Source organism: Carcharodon carcharias, chromosome 5 (assembly GCF_017639515.1).
Source record: "Carcharodon carcharias isolate sCarCar2 chromosome 5, sCarCar2.pri, whole genome shotgun sequence".
Classification (NCBI taxonomy): Eukaryota; Metazoa; Chordata; class Chondrichthyes; order Lamniformes; family Lamnidae; genus Carcharodon; species Carcharodon carcharias.
Window position 1 is genome coordinate 40027952 of NC_054471.1, and position 23731 is coordinate 40051682.

The 23731-nt window shown below is 42.1% G+C and overlaps 1 protein-coding gene across 4 annotated transcripts in view; it reads right to left on the reverse strand.

Moving 5' to 3' along the window:
- acoxl (acyl-CoA oxidase-like) overlaps positions 1-23731 on the reverse strand; it is a 406862-nt gene that overhangs the window by 360141 nt on the left and 22990 nt on the right. For 3 of the 4 annotated variants that reach the window (XM_041187832.1, XM_041187831.1, XM_041187833.1), the window contains 2 exons: positions 18613-18711; positions 16762-16876 (listed from right to left, as the gene is read on the reverse strand). In XM_041187832.1, the coding sequence (XP_041043766.1) occupies positions 16762-16876; positions 18613-18711 (214 nt within the window). The remainder of the gene's footprint in view (positions 1-16761; positions 16877-18612; positions 18712-23731) is intronic. The other variant, XM_041187834.1, reaches the window with a different exon arrangement.

Genomic DNA, 23731 nt, shown 5'->3' on the forward strand with positions numbered 1-23731 from the left:
GGTCAGAGCAACTTCTCGTACAGGACATCATTCCCTTTGGTTGTAGAATGTATTTTCATTCTCTGTGGTCCAGACTTTGATCATTTCCTAAATAGCAAAATGCTCAGCCTGAAGAATAAGCTCCCAGGTACATTCCCAGCATCTTGATCAGGCCACTGGCTCATAGGAACATGGGTTGGGCATTCAGCCCCTCATGCCTGTTCTGCCATTCGAAGAGTCCATGGCTGATCTGCGACCTAACTTCATGTACAAAAACAGAATTACCTGGAAAAACTCAGCAGGTCTGGCAACATCGGCGGAGAAGAAAAGAGTTGACATTTCGAGTCCTCGTGACCCTTCCACAGAACTGAGCGAATATGAGAGGGATGAAATATAAGCTGGTTTAAAGGTGGGGCGGGAGGGGGGGGCAGCAGTTGGGAAGGGTGGTGTGGTTGTAGGGACAAGCAAGCAGTGATAGAAGCAGATAATCAAAAGATGTCACAGACAAAAGAACAAAAAAACAGGTGTTGAAGGTAGTGATATTATCTAAACGAATGTGCTAATTAAGATTGGATGGTAGGGCACTCAAGATACAGCTCTAGTGGGGGTAGGGTGGAAAGACTAGCAGGGCATAAAAGATTTAAAAATAATGGAAATAGGTAACTTCATGTGCCCGTCTTTACCCACATCCATTAATAACTTTGGTTAACAAAAATCTGTCAATCCCAGTTCTAAATTTAACAATCGATCTAGCATCAATTGTTTGGAATTCCATCCTTCTACCACCCTTTGCTTGAAGAAATGTTCCCTAATTTCACTCTCGCTCGAATTTTTAGACCATGTCCCATAGCCCTAGACTCCCCAACCAGCAGAAAAAGTTCATCTCCTATAGGTTAACATCTTAGAACCTTAATATCCTGAAAACTTCAAAGAACTACGAATCTTCTAAATTCCAGGGAATATAACCCTAGTTTGTTTAATCTCACTTTATAGTTTAACTCCTGGATTCCAGGTATCATTATAGTAATTCTGCACTCCCTCCAAGGCCAATAAATATTCTTCCTAATGTGTGGTACCCAAAACTGCTCACAGTACTCCAGGCGTGATCTAACTAGGGCTTTGTATCCTATGTTATGTTATATTACACACCTAATCTGGATCAGAGCAGAACAGAAATGGACAGCAAAACATACAGTATTTCACCAGCTTTCCAGAAGAAAAGCTGTTTGAATCAGTCGATTGAAACAATGAAGTCCAAAAAGGACAGATGGATTTTCAAGCAGGCAGACCTACAAGCAGCAACACTGCTATAGGTGTCACAGTCAGTGTAGGGAACCAGTGGGATTGCGTTCTGTGCACTATGGACCCAAAATTTAACATAAGCAAATTATACCCTTAGGAGTACAGTAAAATAAAAAGGCCACACCATATTGTAGCAGCAAAGGGAAAATTACAACCAAATTCCTGATGAACTGCACAAGTCACAGCTAATTTCCCATCATCAGTTTGACAATGTTGGAGGTCAAGGCTGAAAATGTTAACACTAATTTAAGACTGTCAACATACTACTAGAAAGCTATACCAGAGGAGGGGAAACTAAAAGGGAATAGAGATCTGGATAGTATAGGAAGGACAGACACTAAACAACCTATTGGTGAGTTGGTGATTTTATCTAAACGAATGTAAAAGATGCAACACCTGCCCCTTCACTTCCTCTCTCTTCACAGTCCAAGGGCCCAAACACTCCTTTCAAATGAAGCAGCATTTCACTTGCATTTCCCCCAACTTAGTCTACTGCATTCGTTGCTCCCAATGTGGTCTCCTCTACATTGGAGAGACCAAACGTAAACTGGGCGACCGCTTTGCAGAACACCTGCGGTCTGTCTGCAAGAATGACCCAAACCTCCCTGTCGCTTGCCATTTTAACACTCCACCCTGCTCTCTTGCCCACATGTCTGTCCTTGGCTTGCTGCATTGTTCCAGTGAAGCCCAACGCAAACTGGAAGAACAACACCTCATCTTCCGACTAGGCACTTTACAGCCTTCCGGACTGAATACTGAATTCAACAACTTTAGGTTTGAGCTCCCCCCCTCCATGCCCACCCACTTTCTGTTTCCCCCTTCCTTTTGTTTTTTCCAATAATTTATATAGATTTTTCTTTTCCCACCTATTTCCATTATTTTTAAATATTTTTAAATCTTTTATGCTCCCCCCACCCCCACTAGAGCTATACCTTGAGTGCCCTACCATCCATTCTTAATTAGCACATTCGTTTAGATATCACCAACCTTAACACCTGTGTGTTCTTTTGTTCTGTTGTTTGTGACATCTTTTGATGATCTGCTTCTATTACTGCTTGTTTGTCCCTACAACACCACCAACCCCCTCCACTTCTCTCTCTCTCCCCCCACCCAAAACACCCCCCCCCCCACCACACACACACACACACACACACACACACACACACACACACACACACACACACACACACACACACACACACACACACACACACACACCTTAAACCAGCTTATATTTCACCCCTTTCTTGGACTCACTCAAGTTCTGTCGAAGGGTCATGAGGACTCGAAACGTCAACTCTTTTCTTCTCTGCCGATGCTGCCAGACCTGCTGAGTTTTTCCAGGTAATTCTGTTTTTGTTTTGGATTTCCAGCATCCGCAGTTTTTTTTTTGTTTTTATCTACTGGTGAGTGGGCTAACATTGGCCTCATCAACCCTAGCTTCAGGAAACTCTGCAGAGCCAGGAGAGGCCTAGACTTAGCTGAAATGTCTCATGGGTCAGAATAAAAAAAACACTCACTGCCAAGATTCAAATATAAATAATGGGCATTTGGGCAAGGTACTTGAAGGCTACTGAACCACTGGAACAACACTGGGCACGGAGTCAATGACTTCCAGAGAGAGAAGTAGGGAGGGCAGAAAGCTGGTGGCAAAAAAACCCCAAAAAATCATATTGTGCAGGAATCTAGGAGTAGAGGCACAATTTAAAATAAAGGGTCTCCCATTTAAGGCAGGGATTAGGAGGTTTTTTTTTTCCTCTCAGAGGGTCGTTAATCTTTGGAATTCTTTTCCCAGAGAGCAGTTGAGGTTGGGTCATTGAATATATTCACGGTTTAGTTACAGATTTTTGATCTATAAAGGGGTCAAAGGTTTATGGGGGAGCAGGCAGGAAAGTGGAGTTAAGGCAACAATCAGATCAGCCATGACCTTACTGAATGGCAGAGTAGGCTCGAGGGGCTGAATGGCCTACTCCTGCCTCTTTCTTATATTCTTACAATCAATGCATTGTAATCATTGGTCAACAGAGGGCGCTGCAAGCAAGCATATCAGCAAAACTCAAGCAAGCTTCATCCACATTCAGCAAGAGGTGTGTACACAAAGGAATGAGACAAATACTCGTGTGTATTAAAATTGGTGAAAAAGTATTAATTTTTTTTCTTTGCAATCATTAGCTGTATTAACAGATTATTCTAACAATTTCTAAACATTCCGGTGCAGGCACTGTGGGCTGAATGGGAACAGAAACAAAGCAACAGGAGAAGGCCATTTGGCCCATCAAGCCTGCTCCACCATTCAAACAGATAATGGCCGATCATCTACCTCCACGTCATTTTACCCCATCACCCCCAAATCCCTTGATGTCATGAGTATCCAGAAATCTATTGATTTCTATCTTGAACACGCTCAATGACTGAGCTTCCACAGCCCTACAAGATAGAGAATTCCAAAGATTCACCACTCTGTGTGTGAAGAAATTCCTCCTCATCTGTCTTAAATGACCTGCCCCTTATCCTCGGACTTTGTCCCCTGGTTCTAGATTCACCAGCCAGGGTAAACGTCCTATCTACATCCACCCTGTAAGAATTTTGTAAGTTGCAATGAGTTTCGAAACTCCAGAGAATTTAGGCCCAGATCACTCAATCTCTCCTCATAAGACAATCCCACCATTCCAGGGATTAGTCTAGTGAACGTCCATTGCATTCCCTCCATGACAAGTATATCCTTCCTTAGATAAGACGACCAAAGCTGTACACTATACTCCAGGTATGGTCTCACCAAAGTTCGATACAATTGCAGCAAGACGTATTTACTCCTGTGCTCAAATCCTCTTGCAATGAAGGCCAGCAGACCATTTGCCTTCCTAATCGATTGCCACATCTGCATGCTAGTTTTTAGTGACTCATGAACAAGGACACCCAGTTCCCTCTAGACATCAAAACTTCATAACCTTTCACCATTTAAGAAATACTCTGCCTTTGTTTTTCCTACCAAAGTGGGTAACTTCACAGTTATTCACATTATATTCCTGCCCACTGACTTAACCTGTCGAAAAATCTTTGAAGCCTCCTTGCATCTTCCACCTAGTTTTGTCTTATCAGCAAATTTGAAAATATTACATTTGGTCCCCGCATCCAATTTATTCATATAGATTGTGAACAGCTGTGACACAAGCATTGATCCTTGCAGTAACCCACTAGTAACAGCCTGCCATCCTGAGAATGACCTGTTTATTCCTATTCTGTTTTCTGTCTGTTAACAAATTCTTAATCCACACTGGTCTATTACCTCCAATCCCATGTGCTCCAATTTGTTTTCTAATCTCCTGTGTGGGACCTTTCAAATGCCTTCTGAAAATCCAAATACACCACATCCACTGGTTCTCTCTCATCTATGCAGCCTGCTTGATAGGCACCCCATCCACAAACATTCACTCCCTCCAACACTGATGCACATTGGCAGTGTGTACCATCTACAAGATGCATTACAGGAACTCAACAAGGCTCCTTGGACAGCACCTTCCAAACCCATGACGACTACCATCTAGAAGGACAAGGGCAGGAGATAGATGGGAACATTACCACTGGAAGTTCCCCTCCAAATAACTCACCATCCTGACTTGGAAACATATCGCCATTCCTTCACTGTCGCTGGGTCAAAATCCTGGAACTCCCTTCCTATCAGCACTGAGGGTGTACCTACACCACATGAACTGCAGCAGTTCAAGAAGGCAGCTCACCATCATTTTCAAGGGTAATTAGGGATGGGCAATAAATGCTGGCCTAGCCAGCGAAGCCCACATCCCATGACTGAATTAAAAAAATGCTACAAGTAAAATCCCCGATAAACTCCATTCCAGAAATCCATGTTGAATCTGCTCAATTTTAAGTGTCCAGTTATTACAAACTTTATAATAAATTCTAATATTTTCACTACTACTATCAAACTAACAGGTCTGTAGTTCTTTGTTTTCTCTCCCCCTCCCTTCGTAAACAGTGGGGTTGCATTTGCTACTTTCTAATCTGCACTCCATAGGTCATCTGGTCCAGGGGGCTTATCAACCTCCAATCCAATTAATCTTTCGAGTACTACCACTTTATTAATATTAATTTCTTCAGTTCCATAATTTCACAAATCCCTTGATTCCTATTATTTCGAATAGTATTCTAGGAGATTTTCTGCAACTCCCACCATGAAGACAGACACAAAGTAGTTGTTTAGTTTCTCCGCCATTTCCCCATTCTCCATTATAAATTCTCCTGTCTCAGCCTGTAAAGGACCCACATTTGCCCTTGCTAATCTTTTCCTTTTCACAGAAGAAGCTTTTACAGTCCACCTTTATGTTTCTTGCTAGCTTGCATTCATAACCTTTTTTCCCTTTTCAATTTCTTGGTCCCGCTTAAGTGGATTCTAAATTCCTCCTAATCCTCAGGCTAACCACTTTTTATGGCAACCTTATAAGCCACTTCCTTTGATCTAATGGAATCTCCAGCTTATTTTGTTAGCCACGGTTGATTCACCTTTTTGGATTTTTGTTGTATCTTAGAGGAATGTATATTTAGTGTAGATCATGTAATAATTCTTTAAGTACTAGCATTTGCTGTCTAATGTCAAATCTTTTAATATATTTTCCCAATGCACCATAACCAACTTGCCCCCATACCTTCAATAATTTCCTTTGTTCAGATTTAAGACCCTAGTTTCAGAATGAACTCTATAACTTTCAAACTTAATGTAAAATTCTATCATATTACGGTCACATAAAGGAATCACATTCCCTAATAGGACAGCACTTGCTTAGCAATCCCATGTGCACTTAAAATTACACTAACAACCAATTTGAGATGATCAGTTGGGCTTCAAATGTAGTTCATTTATACTTGCTAAAAGCTACATATATTGAGACCTATCCTCGAGAGGCAACAAAAACACGCCCACGTATTGTGTTTGTTTTGAATGAAACAAAAGCCTAAAAGACAACAGTTCCCTGGTGCATTCTCCATTGCAGCGTCTTGGCCAAAGTCGACTTGCCAACCAATTAGCACTCTTTTTGCTGATTGGTTGCTCCCTTCGAAATTTAGCATTCTTGCATCTGTCCTAATGAGTCCAAGACAAACTGCTTCAATAGCATGTCTCCTCTTTCTGTTTAGATTAGGCAGAATAGCGGGGGCTGCTGTGCTGTACGTCAGCAACACGGATACGGATACAGCATCACAGAGTGCAGAAGAGGCCCTTCAGCCAATTGAGTCTGCACCGTCATGTGAGAAACACCTGACCTACCTACCTAATCTCATTTAGCAGCACTTGGCCCATAGCCTTGAATGTTATAACGAGCCAAGTGCTCATCCAGGTGCTTTTTAAAGGATGTGAGGCAACCCGCCTCCACCACCTTCCCAGGCAACGCATTCCAGACCGTCACCACCCTCTGGGTAAAAAAGTTTTTCCTCACATCCCCCCTAAACCTCCTGCTCCTCACCTTAAACTTATGCCCAATTGTGACTGACCCTTCAACTAAGGGGAACAGCTGCTCCCTCTCCACCCTGTCCATGCCCCTCAATCTTGTACACCTTGATCAGGTCGCCCCCAGTCTTCTCTGCTCCAACGAAAACAACCCAAGTTTATCCAACAAAACTGGAAAATTGTCTCATTCTCAAAAACTGGCACCTTTCATCTTAATTAGCATATCCAGTTTTTTTTTTGAAAGCTACTTTTTTTATTCCACAATTTATATGTTTAATTAAAGGAGGTGCATGAGACAAAATCTTATTAAAAGTTATAATGGGATCAGAAATGGTGAATACAAAGCATTATTTCAAGTTAAATCACAACCTCAGAACAAGGAGGGTTATTATAGCTGATGAAAGGTGCCAAGGAACCACCTAATAAAGAGGGATCAATATCTGGAATGGTTTTCAGCTCAGGCAGTACAGGAAAGAACTCGAGACATTCAAATGGCAGTGACTTTGCTGCAATAGGGGTAGGATGGAGAAGTTGTAGGTTTCTATTGCAGGTTGGTTGAGATACCACCCACCCAAGTACCATGCCAATCTTCTCGCCAAGATATCTTCACTGCTTTCCTCCCTCAGCCTCTGTACTGTACATAATAGTTGATTTCAACATTCAACTTAATTTACCTTCTTCACTCTCCTGAGTTCACAGCCCTCCTTTACTCTCTTAATTTCACCTCCAACGAAAACTCCTCAGCCCACACTCATAGCCACCTCATGTGCTACTCTCAGAGTGTCAATTACGGACAAGGCCTTCTCTGATCACTTCCTGGTGTCATTCTTTACCCACATCCAGTTTCCCCTCCATACTCTACTTCCTTCTGTATGCACACCTGGAAAAAACATTTTCCCCAATTAATTTATGACTGCACTCTCAAAATCTCAACTGTCTCGACTTTGGTTATTCCTTCACCACAACATTCTGGCAGCTATCACATGTTCAACCAGACCCTCACCTCCACCTTTCATTTAAACCATTACTCTCTCTCACCCTGGCTGTTACTCCACTCCATTAAGCCTAAGGAACACAGACTTGAACAGATATAGCAAATAAGTGAGTTAGCCATTCACTGCCAGATCTGGTTGGCTGGTATAAATCACTGCCAGATCTTGCGCTTGTCTGCTAAAATTGGTCACTATTCCAGGATCGTTCAGGGATGCAATTGTAACTCCATGCTTCTGTTCACTGCTGCAAGCTGTCTTCTTAAACCCCTCTTCCCTTTCTCCTCCACCTTCACCTCAAAGAAAGAGGAGTTCACGGATTTCTTTCTCACAAAAAAAGCAACCATTTGACTCCTTTACTTGCAAAATACCACCCCATTCCCAATTTCCTTTTCCTCTCCAAAGTCCTTAAACATGCTGTTGATTCCCAAATTTGTGCCCATCTTTCCCAGGATTCCATGTTTGCATCCTTCCAATTAGGTTTTCACCCCTGCCACAGTACCAAAATGACTCAAATAACTTTCTATGCGCCTGTAACAAAGGTAAACTATCCCTCCTCATCCTTTCTTTGGCGTAGTTGATGACGCCAGCCATCTCCAGCTGAGCTGCTCTCACATAGTTCCATTTTTATGTGTTTATTTGTAGCCAGAAGAATTAACTAGTTTCTCTTCCCATTCCCACAGTTACCTCTGATGTCCCCCAAGAAGCTATCCTTAGCCCTCTACTATTTCTCCTCTACATGCTGAAACACGACGCCAATTTCCACATATCATGTTGATACCCTGCACTTTACCTCACCCCGCCTCTTTCAATGCCTCCAGTCTCTAACTTGTGTTGGATAAGTATAAGGAAGACTAAAGTCATTGTCTTCCTTCCCCACCACAAACTTCAATCACTCGCTACCAACTCCATCCTTCTCCCTGATTACTGTCTCAGGCTGAATCAGGCTGTTTGCAACCCTGGTGTCATATTTGACCCCGAGATGAACATTCAACCAAATATCCGTGCCATCACCAAGGGCATCAGTGTGAACCACCTCTGCCTCAGCTCACCTATTGCTGAAACCCCCATCCACATCTTTGTTACCTCCAGACTTGACTATTCTTATGCACTCCTGGGCGATCTTTCATATTCATAAGAGCATAAGAACTAGGAGCAGGAGTAGGCAATTCAGCCCCTCGAGCCTGCCCTGCCATTCAATACCATCATGGCTGATCTCATTTCGGCCTCAACTCCAATTTCCCACCCTCTCCCCATAACCTTTCAACCCGTTACTAATTAAAAATCTATCTCCTTAAATTTATTCGGCGTCCCGGCATCCACTGCACTCTGAGGTAGTGAATTCATAACCCTTTGAGAAAAGTAATTCCTCCTCATCTCTGATTTAAATCTACCACTCCTTAGCCTAAAATTATGGCCTCTCATTCTAGAATGCCTCACAAGGGGAAACATCTACTCTACATCCACTTTGTCTATCCCCTTTAGCATCTTATATACCTCAATTAGATCTCCTCTCATCCTTCTAAACTCTAGCAAGTATAGGCCTAAACTGCTCAATCTCTCCCCATAAGACAAGCCCCGCATCTCTGGAATAAATCTAGTGAACCTCCAATGAACTGCCTCCAATGCAACAACATCCTTCCTCAAGTAAGGGGACCAAAACTGTGCACAGTACTCCAGGTGCGGTCTCACCAATGCCTTGTACAGTTGCAACAACACTTCCCTATTTTTATAGTCTATTCCTTTAGCAATAAATGCCAAAATTCAATTTGCCTTTCTTATTACCTGCTGTACCTGCATAATAGCTTTCAGCGATTCATGCACGAGGACACCCAGATCCCTCTGCACTGAAGCATTCTGAAGTTTCTCTCCATTTAAATAATAAGTCGCCTTTTTATTTTTCCGACCAAAATGGATAACCCCACATTTATTAACGTTATACTGCATCTGCCAAATTTTGGCCCGTTCACCTAGCCTGTCCATATGCTACCCTCCATAAACTTGAGGTCACCCAAAAGTCTGCTACCCATATCCTAACTTGCACCGAATCCCATTCACCCATCACCTCTTCACTTGCTGATGGATGCCTATTAAGCAACATATCGATTTAAATTTCTCATCCTTATTTTCAAATTCCTCCACAGCCTGACTCCTCCTTATCTCTGCAATCTTCTCCAGTCCACAACCGTGACAGATCTTAGTACTCCTCCAATTCTGGCCTCTTAAGCATTCCTAATTTTAATTGCTGTCCCATTGGTGGCAGTGCCTTCAGTTGCCTAGGCCCTAAGCTCTGGAATTCCCTCCTTACACCCCGCAACCACTCTACCTTGCTTTCCTTCTTTAAGACATTCCTTAAAACCTACCTCTTTGACCAAACCTTTGGTTATCTGCCCTAATACAGCCTCACGTGGTTTGATGTCATATTTTGTTTTATAACACCTCTGAGATGCACCATGGAATGTTTTATTACACTCAAGGTGCTGTATAAATACAAGTTATTGGTATTGTTGTTGCTGTAAACCAAATGGCCTCACTCATCCATAAATATCCTTCTCATTTTGCTTAAGCTCAGACTACATTTAAAGAAAGGGAGCACACGCACACACACTAGATTCAAGTATTGACTGAGTGGCTATATTCAAAAAGTAATAATGGACCTCAAGGTGAAGGCTTAAGTTGAATGTTAATATATCCCATTCCTTCAGGAGGTTAAACTTAAGCATTGGAGGAATGTTTCAGCACAAAACTAAAACCAGCAAGTTAGATTTCTAAGGCAGAACTCTTAGCATTTCTACTAAACTGGTCTAGCTCTTTTCTTTGCAATTAAATTACAAAATGCTGCAGAAGCTTTTCGTTTTGCACGCATCAAGATAAACACAAGAACTTCTAAATTTCACGATCACAACAATTGATACTACAAGAGAAAAAGGTGCTAATTGGTTGGAAAATTGACTCTGATTGGCTGAGGCTTTGCCATGGAGAAAGCAACGGGGAACTATAAACTCCCCAAGTTCCTGGGTAATTCAAAAAAGGTGCAAGGATTGAACATATTCCTTATGTTTTCAGAGAACAGGTCCCTGTGTATGAATGTCTGTCAGTTCTAGCAAGCATAAATGAGCCACATTATGAGCTCAACTGATAACCTTAAATTAGTTGTTTGTATAACTATTAGCGCACTCAGGATTGTTCAGCAAATACTGCCCAATTGCGGAATCACACCTAACAGTAGACGTTTTGTGTTTTGCCTTAATTAAGGCTCCCAATTTAACGGAATCAGGTGAAGCAATGTCAGCTTTCAAAATGCAAATTAAAAAGTCATTAAGAAGCAATTTTATTTAGAAATTCAAAAATTAAAATGCTCTTTTATTGTTAACAACATGAGGAATATTACTGCTCGTTTCAATAAAAAATGTTAGTGAGTACCTCTGTCTTTTAAAATTTTATTGATCTAACATGACTGGGCCCACATCAGTGAAGATGACCAGTGCTCAGGGGAGTTCGCGAACACACCATAAGCTTTATTTTTAAACAATGCAGTCACCTTCTTCCTATCCCAAATATAGCCAGATACCAACCCCTTTCCTTCCACTAAATTCAGGCACACACTACCACATACGGCAATAGAGATTTCAGAATCACAGAACTATTATCGCGCAGGTGGTAGGCATTCAGCCCACCATGTCTGCACCTGCTCTCTAAATCAGCATTATGACTTAGTGCCATTCTCCTGCCTTTTCCCCGTACCCTTGCACACTGTTTCAATTCAAATAATCATCTAATGCTCTTTTAAATGCCTTGATTGAACCTACCTCCACCACACTTCCAGGCAGTGCATTCCAGACTCGAATCACTCACTGTGTGAAGAAGTTCTCTCTCACATCACATTCGCTTCTTTTGCAAATCACTTCAAATCTGTGCTCTCACTCTCAATCCTTCTACGAGCAGGGACAGTTTCTCACTATCTACTCTATCCAGGCACCTCATGATTTTGAACTATGATCTATCAGATTTCCTCTTAGCCTTCTCTCCAAGGGGAACAGTCCCAACCTCTCGAAGTTTCTCATCCCTGGAACGATTCTTATAAACCTCTTCTGCATTCTCTCCAAAGCGTTCACATCCTTCCTACAGTGTAGCGCCCAGAGCTGTACACAGTACTCCAGCTGATGTCTAACTAGTGTCTTATAGAAGATCAGCATAACCACCTTGTTTTTGTACTCCATGCCCCTATTAATAATGTCCAGGATATTGTATCAAAAACAAAAATTGCTGGAAAAACTCAACAGTTCTGACAACATCTGTGGAAAGAAAGGCAGAGTTAATATTTCAAGTCCGTATGATTCTTCCACGGACTCAAAACGTTAACTCTGTCTTTCTCTCCACAGATGCTGTCAGACCTGCTGAGATTTTCCAGCAATTTTTGTTTTTGTTTCAGATTTCCGGAATCTGTAGTATTTTGCTTTTATCCCAGGATACGTATGCTTTATTAACTGCTCTCTCCACCTGTCCTTCCACCTTCAATGATCTATGCACCTACACACCCAGGTCCCTTTGCTGCTGCACCCCTTAAGAACTGTACCCCTCATTTTATATTGTCTCTCCATGTTCTTCCTACCAAAATGTTTCACCTCACACTTCTCCACATTGAACTTCATCTGCCACCTATCTGAACACTCCACCAACTTGTCTATGCCCTTTTAAAGTTCTACACTGTCCTCCTCACAGTTTACAACACTCCCAAGCTTCGTATCATCATCTGCAAACTTTGAACTTGTCCCCTGCATGCCAAGATCTAGATCATTAACACATATCAGGAAAAGCAGGGGTCCCAATACCGACCCGTGGGGAACTCCACTACAAATTTTCCTTCAGCCCGAAAAATATCCATTGACCATTACTCTGTTTCCTATTATTCAGCCAATTTTACATCCACATTGCTGTTGTCCCTTTTATTCCATGAGTTATAACTTTTCTCACAAGTCTGTTGTGTGGCACTGTATAGAATGCCTTTTGAAAGTCCATGTATACCACATCAACAGCATTACCCTCATCAACCCTCTGTTACCTCCTCAGAAAACTCCAGCAAGTTAGTTAAATACAATTTCCCCTTTAGAAATCCATGCTGGCTCTACCAAAACAACCCATAATTTTCCACGTGACCACTAATTATATCCAGAATAATCATTTCTAGAAGCTTCCCCACCACTGAGGTTAAGCTGGTCTATAATTGCTGGGCTTATCCTTACCTTTTTTGAACAAGGGAGTAATGTTTGCAATTCTCCAGTCCTCTGGCACCTCCCCTGAGTCTAGGGAAGACTAAAAGATTATGGCCAGTGCCCCTGCAATTTCCACTCTCACTTCTTCAATATCCTTGGATGCATCTCACCCAGTCCCAGTGTCTTGTCAACTTTTAAGTACCAGCAGTTTATCCAAAACTTCCCTCTTACCAATTTTGAACACTTCTAGTGACAGCTTCCTCATCTGTCATCATGGCCTTGGTAGCAGCTGCTCCCTTGATAAAGACAGATGCAAAGGATTCTTTTATCACATCTGCCTCCATGTGTAAATCCCTTTTTTTGGTCTCTAATTGGCCCTAGTCCTCCTTTAACCTTCCTTTTGCTGCTTATGTGCCTATAGAAGATTTTTGGGCTTTCCCCTTACATTGGCTGCCAGTCTTTTCTCATAATCCCTCTTTGCTTCTCTTATGTGCTTCTTCACCTCTCCTCTGAACCTTATGTACTCCGTTTGGTTCTCAATTGTATTTTCTACCTGACAACTGTCATAAGCACATTTTTTCTTCTTCATCTTAATTTCTATTTCCCTTCTCATCCTGGGAGTTCTGGATTTCTTTGCCAGCACAGGAGGAGGCCATGTGACTCATAATGGCAGTGCTGGCTTTTCACCAGAGCAAACTAAAACTAAATTCCACTTCTTCCCTTTCTTACAACTTTATTTCATCCTCCAATTCAACTTTTCCTTAAATGATGCAATGGCCTTTGTATCAACCACTCCTTGTGGCAAAGCATTCCATATGCCAAAAGGCTGCTGTGTAAAGCAGTAGTTCTCTGACCTTTTCTTCTGTGGACCACAAGGACCCCTACTGGTCCTATCCCACCAGCTTGTGTTTGCCTCTACAACAACTCATGAGAATCAATGGGAACTTATGGAAAATATAAATATTTCACTGCTATTTTGCTACTAAATGTAATAAATTTGTGTGCATCTTACAAAATATAAATTATTGACAAATATGCATTTCATATTGTAAACATTATTACAAGAGAACATGTTTATTTAAAACATTCTAATGTGCGCTACAAAATCACTTTTATCGTTTACTGATAAATATAGATGTAAGAAGTTTTAGTTTATCATAAAATAATCAATAGTAACAAAGTCTTGCTCACAAAACTACACTGTTATTTGCACTTATGATGATGCGTTCCAGGAACATAGGAGCCAGTCTGGTTGTGTCACATCATATATGAGGCCATATGAGAGAACAGGCCGGAATCCTCACCCCACCACAAAACCTGATGAACAAGTATTGAATTTGCTCAGCAGTGCAATATATAGGAAACATGATGCAAAGTCCTGAAGCTAAGGGAACTGGATGGGACCTGTCTAGTGGGGTTTTAAACAGAAGAAAAAAAGCCGGCGACTCACGTTACACCATGATAAAAGCAAAATACTGCGGATGCTGGAAATCGAGAACAAAAACACAAAAATACCTGGAAAAACTCAGCAGGTCCAACAGCAACTGCTGAGAGGAACACGGGTTGACGTTTCGAGTCCGTATGACCCTTCATCAGAACTAAGGAAATAGAGAAATGAGGTGAAATATAAGCTGGTAGAGGGGGGTGGGACAGGTAGAGCTCGATAGGGGTCCACTGATAGGTGAAAGCAAAGAAGAGATTGCCAAGGGTGTCATAGACAAAAGGACAAAGGGGTGTTGACGGTGGTGATATTATCTAAGGAATGTGCTAATGGGGAAATTAAGGGTAGCAAGCAAGACAAGATAGTGGCAGATGGCCCTAGTGAAACCCCCTTTCCGATCCCCCTTTTTCCAATAATTTAACATTTTTTTACAAATAGCCACTAGCTTGTCCTGCTTGCTACCCTTAATTTCCCCATTAGCACATTCCTTAGATAATATCACCACCGTCAACACCCCTATGTCTTTTTGTCTATGACACCTTTAACAATCTCTTCTTTGCCTCCACCTATCGCTGGTCCCCTATCGTGCTCTACCTGTCCCACCTCCCTCTACCAGCTTATATTTCACCTCATTTCTCTATTTCCTTAGTTCTGCTGAAGGGTTATAAGGACTCGAAACGTCAACTGCTGTCGGACCTGCTGAGTTTTTCCAGGTATTTTTGTTTTTGTTCAAGTTACACCATATCCTGTGAGAGCAGTAGGTGTAATGTTTCAATGGTATAAAAATGGGTGCAACATAGTTTTGAGTCGACCACAAGAATATGACTTAGACCACAGCTAGAATACTGTGAATAGTTCTGGTCCCTTTATCTAAGGAAAGATATGCTGGCATTGGAGGCAGTCCAGAGAAGGTTCACAAGGTTGATCCCAGGTATGGGGGGATTTTCTTATGAGGAGAGGTTGAGTAGATTGGGCCTGTACTCATTGGAGTTTAGAAGAATGAGAGGCGACCTTATTGAAACATATAAGATTCTTAGGGAGATTGACAGGGTAGATGCTGAGAGGCTGTTTCCCCTTGTGGGAGAGTCTAGGACCAGTGAGCATAATCTCAGAGTAAGGGAACGGCCGTTTAAAACAGAGATGAGGAGGAATTTCTTCTCTCAGAGGGCAGTCAATCTGCGGAATTCTTTACCACAGAGGGCTGTAGAAGCTGGGTCGTTAAGTATATTCAAGGCTGAGATAGACAAATTTTTAATCAGTAAGAGAATTGAGGGTTATGGGGAAAAGTCAGGAAAAGTGAAGTTGAGGGCTATCAGATCAGCTATGATCTCATTGAATGGCGGAGCAGACTCGATGGGCCAAATGGCCTACTTCTGCTCCTATGTCTTATGGTCTAAGGTATAAGCTTTACAGTCCCCAATGGGTCTCCTACCTGTAAGCACTTAGATGTATTGCATAGTGCAAAGGGTGCATATGTCATTAACTGATAAACATCAGTCAGATATATCATTTACTCAGAGGTTCTTAAATCTGTTAATTAAAGGATAAGAAACAGTGTATAAAGCATTGATTCACATTTCTTAACTTTCAACAGGCAGTGCTCACAGTTGAAATGAAATTAACTCCACTTGTTGAACATAAAAATATGATCAGTAGTGGATTTGTCCCAACATACTGCAACACCCCAATACATAGCAGATGTTCTTCTTTCTTTATTCTTTCATGCAATGTGGGCATTTCTGGCAAGGCCAGCATTTGTTGCTCATCCCTAATAGCCCTTGAACTGAGTGCCTTGCTAGGCTATTGCAGGGGGCAGTTAAGAGTCAACCACATTTTTGTGGGTCTGGGCCAGACTGGGTAATTATGGCAGATTATCTTCCCTGAAGGACATTAGTGAACCAGATGTGTTTTTGCAACAATCGATTATAGTTTCGTGGTCACCATTACTGAGACTAGCTTTCAATTCCAGATTTATTAACTGAATTTAAATTCCAGAAGCTGCCCTGGTTGGATTTGAAGCCAAGTGGTAATGCCTTTGCCTCTGAACTGTGGGGTTCTGGGTTCAGTCCCCATCTGAGCACGTAAAAATCAAGACTGAATCAAGTGCAGTACTGGGCAATCTTTACCCAGGAGGTCTAATGGCACAGTGATAGCGTCTCTACTTCTGGGCCAGAAACTCCTGGTTTAAAACCCACTCCAGGACTTGATGACCAGGGAAGATGCATTCATAATGTGTGTCTAAACAAATAGAACCCATGTCCCCCAGCATTAGCCTGGGCCTCTGATTTACTAGCCCAGTGACATTACCACTATGCTACCATCAATCCAAAATCTTCCCAGATGTGATTACAAAAAACATTAGAATTAAAATATACAAACCTAGCAACTTCCCACTGACAATTAGTTGAGCAAACACAGCAGCATAGTTTCCTTTCATTGCATTCCCAATGTACATCTTCTCTGCATCTTCACACGGAGTGTGAATAATAAATTCCTGTGAGGTGTAAAAAATTGTGTTTTATTTTACTGCAAATTTTCTTCTCTTTTCCCCAATGTCATGAGTTACTTGCTGGAGTGTTTGCTGGGTGCCCTCTGCTACTTTATCCAATTAGCAATTGAGCATCATTCCAGAAAGGCTAATTCATCACGTCCCCTCTTGCACACAAATGTGAACTTCCCATTGGGATCTCTGGAAAGTGATGAGGAGCAGCAATATTGGCTAAAACAAATACAAACCCAAATTATAGTGCCCCGACCCCATTCCTGGTTGAAATCTTAATTGATTGCAGTGCAAAAAGCACCAGCTGTGGTTGCTATTCTATTCCGTGATGCAGTGAGATTGTAGGGAGTTAATTTAATTACTTTCTAATAAACTATTTGCGCAAGCCTGTATGTTGCTAGAAATAATTGCTGGTCACTGCAGGAAGGCTGCAATCATATGATTACAGGTGACTAGTGCCGCCAATAAAATCAAGCACAATTTGACGACCCCTCCCAGCCAGGCCCAATCCAGGAGGAGGCATAGCCAGTTTAGGCAGGCGGACGGCAGGGGGAAATAATTTTTAAACAGCATAAAACATCACAGTAAACATGAACACAAGTGGTTTTGGACGTAACTTACTCAGTTATGAAATTTCGATTTCTTGCACTGATATGGCAAATTATGCCTGGATTACACGGATTAAATGGTTCAGTTTCCACTAATTATACATTTTCCTATTGCTTCTACAGCACTGCAGCAGAAACTGTTCAAAAACCTAAATACATTGGCTACTAATTTGTGCATTTAAAATTAGAAAGAATTAGAGATACGGTCGCTTGGTATTGTTGAAAAAGAGACATGCTGTCAAAGCTTTTTGTCTTACACATCAGGACAAGTGCAAGAATGCCAAATTTGAAAGTGAACAACAACTTATACTGCATGAGAATAGAGGTGCTGACTGGTTGGCAAGTCAGCTGTGATTGATTGACACATTACCATAGTGAATGCACCAGGGAGCTATTGTGTCTCATACTTCTGTTATTCAAAAAAGGTGCAATATCCCCCACATATGAATATATGTAACTTCTAACAAGTGTACATGAGCTACACTGGAGCCCCACTGAATCTTAAATTGGTGGTTAGTGTAATTCTTAGCACACTCGGGACTGTCCAACGCGTGCTGCCCAATCACAGAATCATGTCTAACATTGGACATTATGTTCTGAGTTTTGCAAGCAGGAGTTGGTTGAGTACAGCCAGTACTCTACCTATTGTGAACAGCCAAAGGAACATGCTGTTTTGTTATGTCTCAATGCCTTGCAGATTGTACATCCTATGTACCTGACATTGCACCAGCACTGAAATTCATATGCCACATTACTCATTCATATGCAGGGGCCTGTCGTCTGCAGGCAGAATATTCCTCCTTTTTTGAATAACAAAAGAATGGGGGCAATAGCTCCCTGGTGCACGTGCCATGGCAACATCTCGGCCAGAGCCACCTTGCCAACCAATCAGCACCCCATTCTCACGCAGCATAAACTGCTGTTCACTTTTGTATTCGGCATTCTTCCATCCATCCTGATGAACGCAAGGCGAAAAGCTTCAACAGCATGTCGCTTCTCTCATTAGTAATCACAGATATAATACGCACATATATTTCTATTTGCTTTCTTGAATGAGGTTCCCAAAAATCATTATACACTAATTGCCAAGCTGAACGATCCCAGCATCATTCAATTGATTACCTTCGTTGTTGGGTCATATGTTGCTCGGGTTTGGATACCTCTTACATTGCTACCATGTCCACGTTCCGTCATTGCAAACATTCCGGTAAATTTTAAGTCCTACAAGTTGATTAGGGAGAAACATGTCATGAATACAAAACAGTCGATTTCTCCTACGTTTTTGGTCTGCTTCAAGCGTCACCTGCAATAAACTGCTGAGAGAAAAAATGATTTCCTCCTCTGTTGACTCAGGAAGTAAGTACTCATCGTGTAGTATGACTTTGATATCTCGTCTTTATTGCTAACGAAGTAGTCAAATTTAAAATTCTCTGCTGTATGTCTAAATCCCTCATAACCATAGAATCATAGAACCATAGAACACTACAGCACTGAAAACAGGCCTTTCGGCCCTTCTAGTCTGTGCCAAAATATTATTCCGCTAATCCCATTGACCTGCACCTAGTCCATAACCCTCCAGACCTCTCCCATCCGTGTATCTATCTAATTTATTCTTAAAACTTAAGAGTGAGCCCGCATTTACAATGTCAGATGGTAGCTCGTTCCACACTCTCACCACTCTCTGAGTGAAGAAGCTCCCCCTAAACTTTTCCCCTTTCACCCTAAAGCCACGGCCTCTCGTGTTTATTTCTCCTAATCTAAGTGGAAAGAGCCTACTCGCATTTACTCTGTCTATACCCCTCATAATTTTGTAAACTTCTATCAAATCTCCCCTCATTCTTCTACGCTCCAAGGAATAAAGTCCTAACCTGTTTAATCTTTCCCTGTAACTCAACTCCTTAAGACCCGGCAACATCCTAGTAAATCTTCTCTGCACTCTCTCAATCTTACTGATATCCTTCCTGTAGTTAGGTGACCAGAACTGCACACAATACTCCAAAGTTGGCTTCACCAATGTCTTATACAACCTCACCGTAACATCCCAACTCCTATACTCAATTCTTTGATTTATGAAGGCCAGTATGCCAAAAGCTTTCTTTACAACCTTAAGATAAAAACAAAAAACTGCAGATGTTGGAAATCCAAAACAAAAACAGAATTACCTGGCAAAACTCAGCAGGTCTGGCAGCATCGGTGGAGAAAAAAAGAGTTGACGTTTCGAGTCCTCATGACCTTCAACAGAACTGAGTGAATATTAGGAGAAAGGTGAAATGTAAGCTGGTTAAAGGTGGGGGGGGGGGGGGGGGGGGGGGGGGGTTTGTGGTTGTAGGGACAAGCAAGCGGTGATAGGAGCAGATAATCAAAAGATGTCACAGACAGAAGAACACAGAGGTGTTGAAGGTGGTGTATTATCTAAACAAATGTGCTAATTATGAATGGATGGCAGGACACTCAAGGTGCAGCTTTAGTGGGGGCTGGGGTGGAAAGACAGGGCCCTCAACCGTGTCTGGCCCATCTCCTGCGCATCCACCCTCATGCCTTCTCCTCCCTCCCAGAAACATGATAGGGTCCCCCTTGTCCTCACTTATCACCCCAGCAGCCTCCGCATTCAAAGGGTCATCCTCCGCCATTTTTGCCAACTTCAGCATGATGCCACCACCAAACACATCTTCCCTTCACCCCCCCGGCAGCATTCCGTAGGGATCGTTCCCTCCAGGACACCCTGGTCCACACCTCCATCACCCCCTACTCCTCAACCCCCACCTATGGCACCTCCCCATGCCCACGCAAAAGATGCAACACCTGCCCCTTCACTTCCTCTCTCCTCACCGTCCAAGGGCCCAAACACTCCTTTCAAGTGAAGCAGCATTTCACTTGCATTTCCCCCAACTTAGTCTACTGCATTCGTTGCTCCCAATGCGGTCTCCTCTACATTGGAGAGACCAAACGTAAACTGGGCGACCACTTTGCAGAACACCTGCGGTCTGTCCGCAAGAAAGACCCAAACCTCCCTGTCGCTTGCCTTTTTAACACTCAACCTTGCTCTCTTGCCCACATGTCTGTCCTTGGCTTGTTGCATTGTTCCAGTGAAGCCCAACGCAAACTGGAGGAACAGCACCTCATCTTCCGACTAGGTACTTTACAGCCTTCCGGATTGAATATTGAATTCAACAACTTTAGATCTTGAACTCCCTCCTCCATCCCCACCCCCTTTCCGTTTCTTCCTCCTTCCTTTTGTTTTTTTCCAATAATTTATATAGATTTTTCTTTTCCCACCTATTTCCATTATTTTTAAATCTATATCTTTTATGCCCTGTTAGTCTTTCCACCCCACCCCCACTAGAGCTGTACCTTGAGTGTCCTGCCATCCATTCTTAATTAGCACATTCGTTTAGATAGCACCACCTTCAACACCTCTTTGTTCTTCTGTCTGTGACATCTTTTGATTATCTGCTCCTATCACTGCTTGCTTGTCCCTACAACCACAACCCCCACCCCCCCACCCCACCCCCGCCACCTTAAACTAGCTTATATTTCATCCCTCTCCTAATATTCACTCAGTTCTGTTGAAGGGTCATGAGGACTCGAAACGTCAACTCTTTTCTTCTCCGCCGATGCTGCCAGACCTGCTGAGTTTTTCCAGGTAATTCTGTTTTTGTTTTCTTTACAACCTTGTCTACCTGTGACGCCACTTTCAGGGAACTATGTATCTGAACTCCCAAATCCCTTTGTTCCTCCGCACTCCTCAGTGCCCTACCATTTACTGTGTATGTCCTACCTTGGTTTGACCTTCCAAAATGTAACACCTCACACTTTTCCACATTAAATTCCATCTACCATTTTCTGGCCCATTTTTCCAGTTGGTCCAGATCTCCCTGCAAGCTTTGAAAGCCTTCCTCGCTGTCCACAACACCTCCAATCTTAGTGTCATCAGCAAATTTGCTGATCCAATTCACCACATTATCATCCAAATCATTGATATAGACAACAAACAACAACGGTCCCAGCACAGATCCCTGAGGCACACCACTAGTCACAGACCTCCAATCTGTGAAGCAATCATTCACTACCACTCTCTGTCTTCTCCCACACAGCCAATTTCAAATCCACTTTACAACCTCTCCATGGATACCAAGTGTCTGAACCTTCTGAACTAACCTCCCATGTGGGACCTTGTCAAAGGCCTTACTAAAGTCCATGTAGACAACATCCACAGCCTTTCCTTCATCTATTTTCTTGGTAACCTCCTCGAAAAACTCTACAAGGTTCGTTAAACATGACCTACCACACACAAAGCCATCCTGACTATCTTTAATCAGCCCTTGGCTGTCCAAATAATTATATATCCGATCTCTCAGAACACCTTCCAATAATTTACCTACTACTGACGTCAGGCTCACTGGCCTGTAATTACCTGGTTTACTTTTGGAGCCTTTTTTAAACAACGTAACAACATGAGCTACCCTCCAATCCTCCACACCTCACCCGTGGCTAAGGACATTTTAAATATTTCCGCCAGGGCCCCTGCAATTTCTACACTAGTCTCCCTCAAGGTCCGAGGGAATATCATGTCAGGCCCGGGGGATTTATCTACCTTTATTCGCTGTAAGGCAGCAAGCACCTCCTCCTCTTTAATCTCTATATGTTCCATGAAACTACTGCTTGTTTACCTTCCTTCCTTATACACTATGCCAGTTTCCTGAGTAAATACTGATGCAAAAAAACTGTTTAAGATCTCCCCCATCTCGTGAGGCTCCACACATAGACGACCACTCTGATCTTCAAGGGGACCAATTGTGTCCCTTACTATCCTTTTACTCTTAATATACTTGTAGAAACCCTTTGGGTTTACCGTCACAATATCTGCCAAAGCAACCTCATGTCTTTTTTTTGTCCTTTTTTTTTTAACACCCCAAATTGTGGCCTTTTGTGCCTTCCCCCCCCCCTCCGCCTGTTCTATGTTCTGTCTCTCAATTGGCTGCCATCCTTTCAGTCAACTGGGATGCACATTCTACTCAGTGACACAGTGGCAAAAGTCACACCTGCTCAACCAAGCTGACACTGTCAGCCAGGATGCACTTTTAATACTCTGCTCCATTAAGCAATTCTTCATAAACGTGAACTGAAAAAAGTGGTTGTTTCGCATAAATTAATGAACAAAGATCTTTCACACAAGATGATACTCAAAGCAAAAAATATTGTAAGAAGTCAGCAGCTGCTGTGAAATCAGAGACATAATTCCCTGTTTTAACTTTCCCTTGCCATGTTAGTTTAAGCAAAAAATAGCCAACTGAGAAGGGAAATCAAGCTTTAGGTGTGCCGGTGATAAGGATGCAAGAGGTTAAGCAGGAAAAGGATAGTGTCAGGAAGATATAATAATTGTCGTAATGTTAGTGGAACTTATTGTTAAGTAGAGTAATAGTGGAGTCTGTGTCTATATCTATGTGTGTGTGATTTAATTGAATTAAAGGCAGCTGGCCTATAGGCTTTGTTGTATTAGAAGATGAGCTAGGTTTGAAATGATAAGTAGGTGGACATGGGTGTAAAGGGAATATTTGCATTTTTAAATAAACCAGGCCACATTGTTTTAAAATGAATGAAACGTGTCAACTAGCCAGGTGAAGTTCAGAAACAGTGTGTTTATTTTTCCTAAAGATTACTGGTAAAATTAGTACTATGAGAGATTTTTTATTATTAGAGAGGTAAAGTCCAAAGACAGTGAAACAATGGGAATTTGCATTCAAAGAGGAAAATATGCATAAAGGAGTGAAGGCTGTGTGTAAGGGCTGGCATTCTAAGATCTAAACAAATGTGAAAAGCCTTCACCAACTGAGTCTTAAGCTGCTGTCTACAAAGAACTGAAATTAAGAAAACTCACTGAATTGGATTGCTCAGGGTATCGTGTTTCTTTGCCTGGGACTTTTAAAATCTGTGCGTCTTACTGCTGCCTAAACGAAAGTGTAACTGGGAGTTAGATTAACTAGGGGATTTAGAAGTTATCATAGATGTAATTTGTAGATCTGTGTGCGTGCGCTTAAAATGATTTCTTCTATTAATAAAGGTGTAATTTAGTTTTGTAAGAAACCAAGAAGACTTGGTGGTCTTATGACTACTGAATTCAAGGGACGCATCTCAAAATTTATACAAATTGCAAAACAGTTGTGGCAGTTGTTTCAAGTTTCCCTTTGAGTTTGAGCAGCTCAGCATTTACCATCAGCTCAGCATTTACCATCAGCTGTGC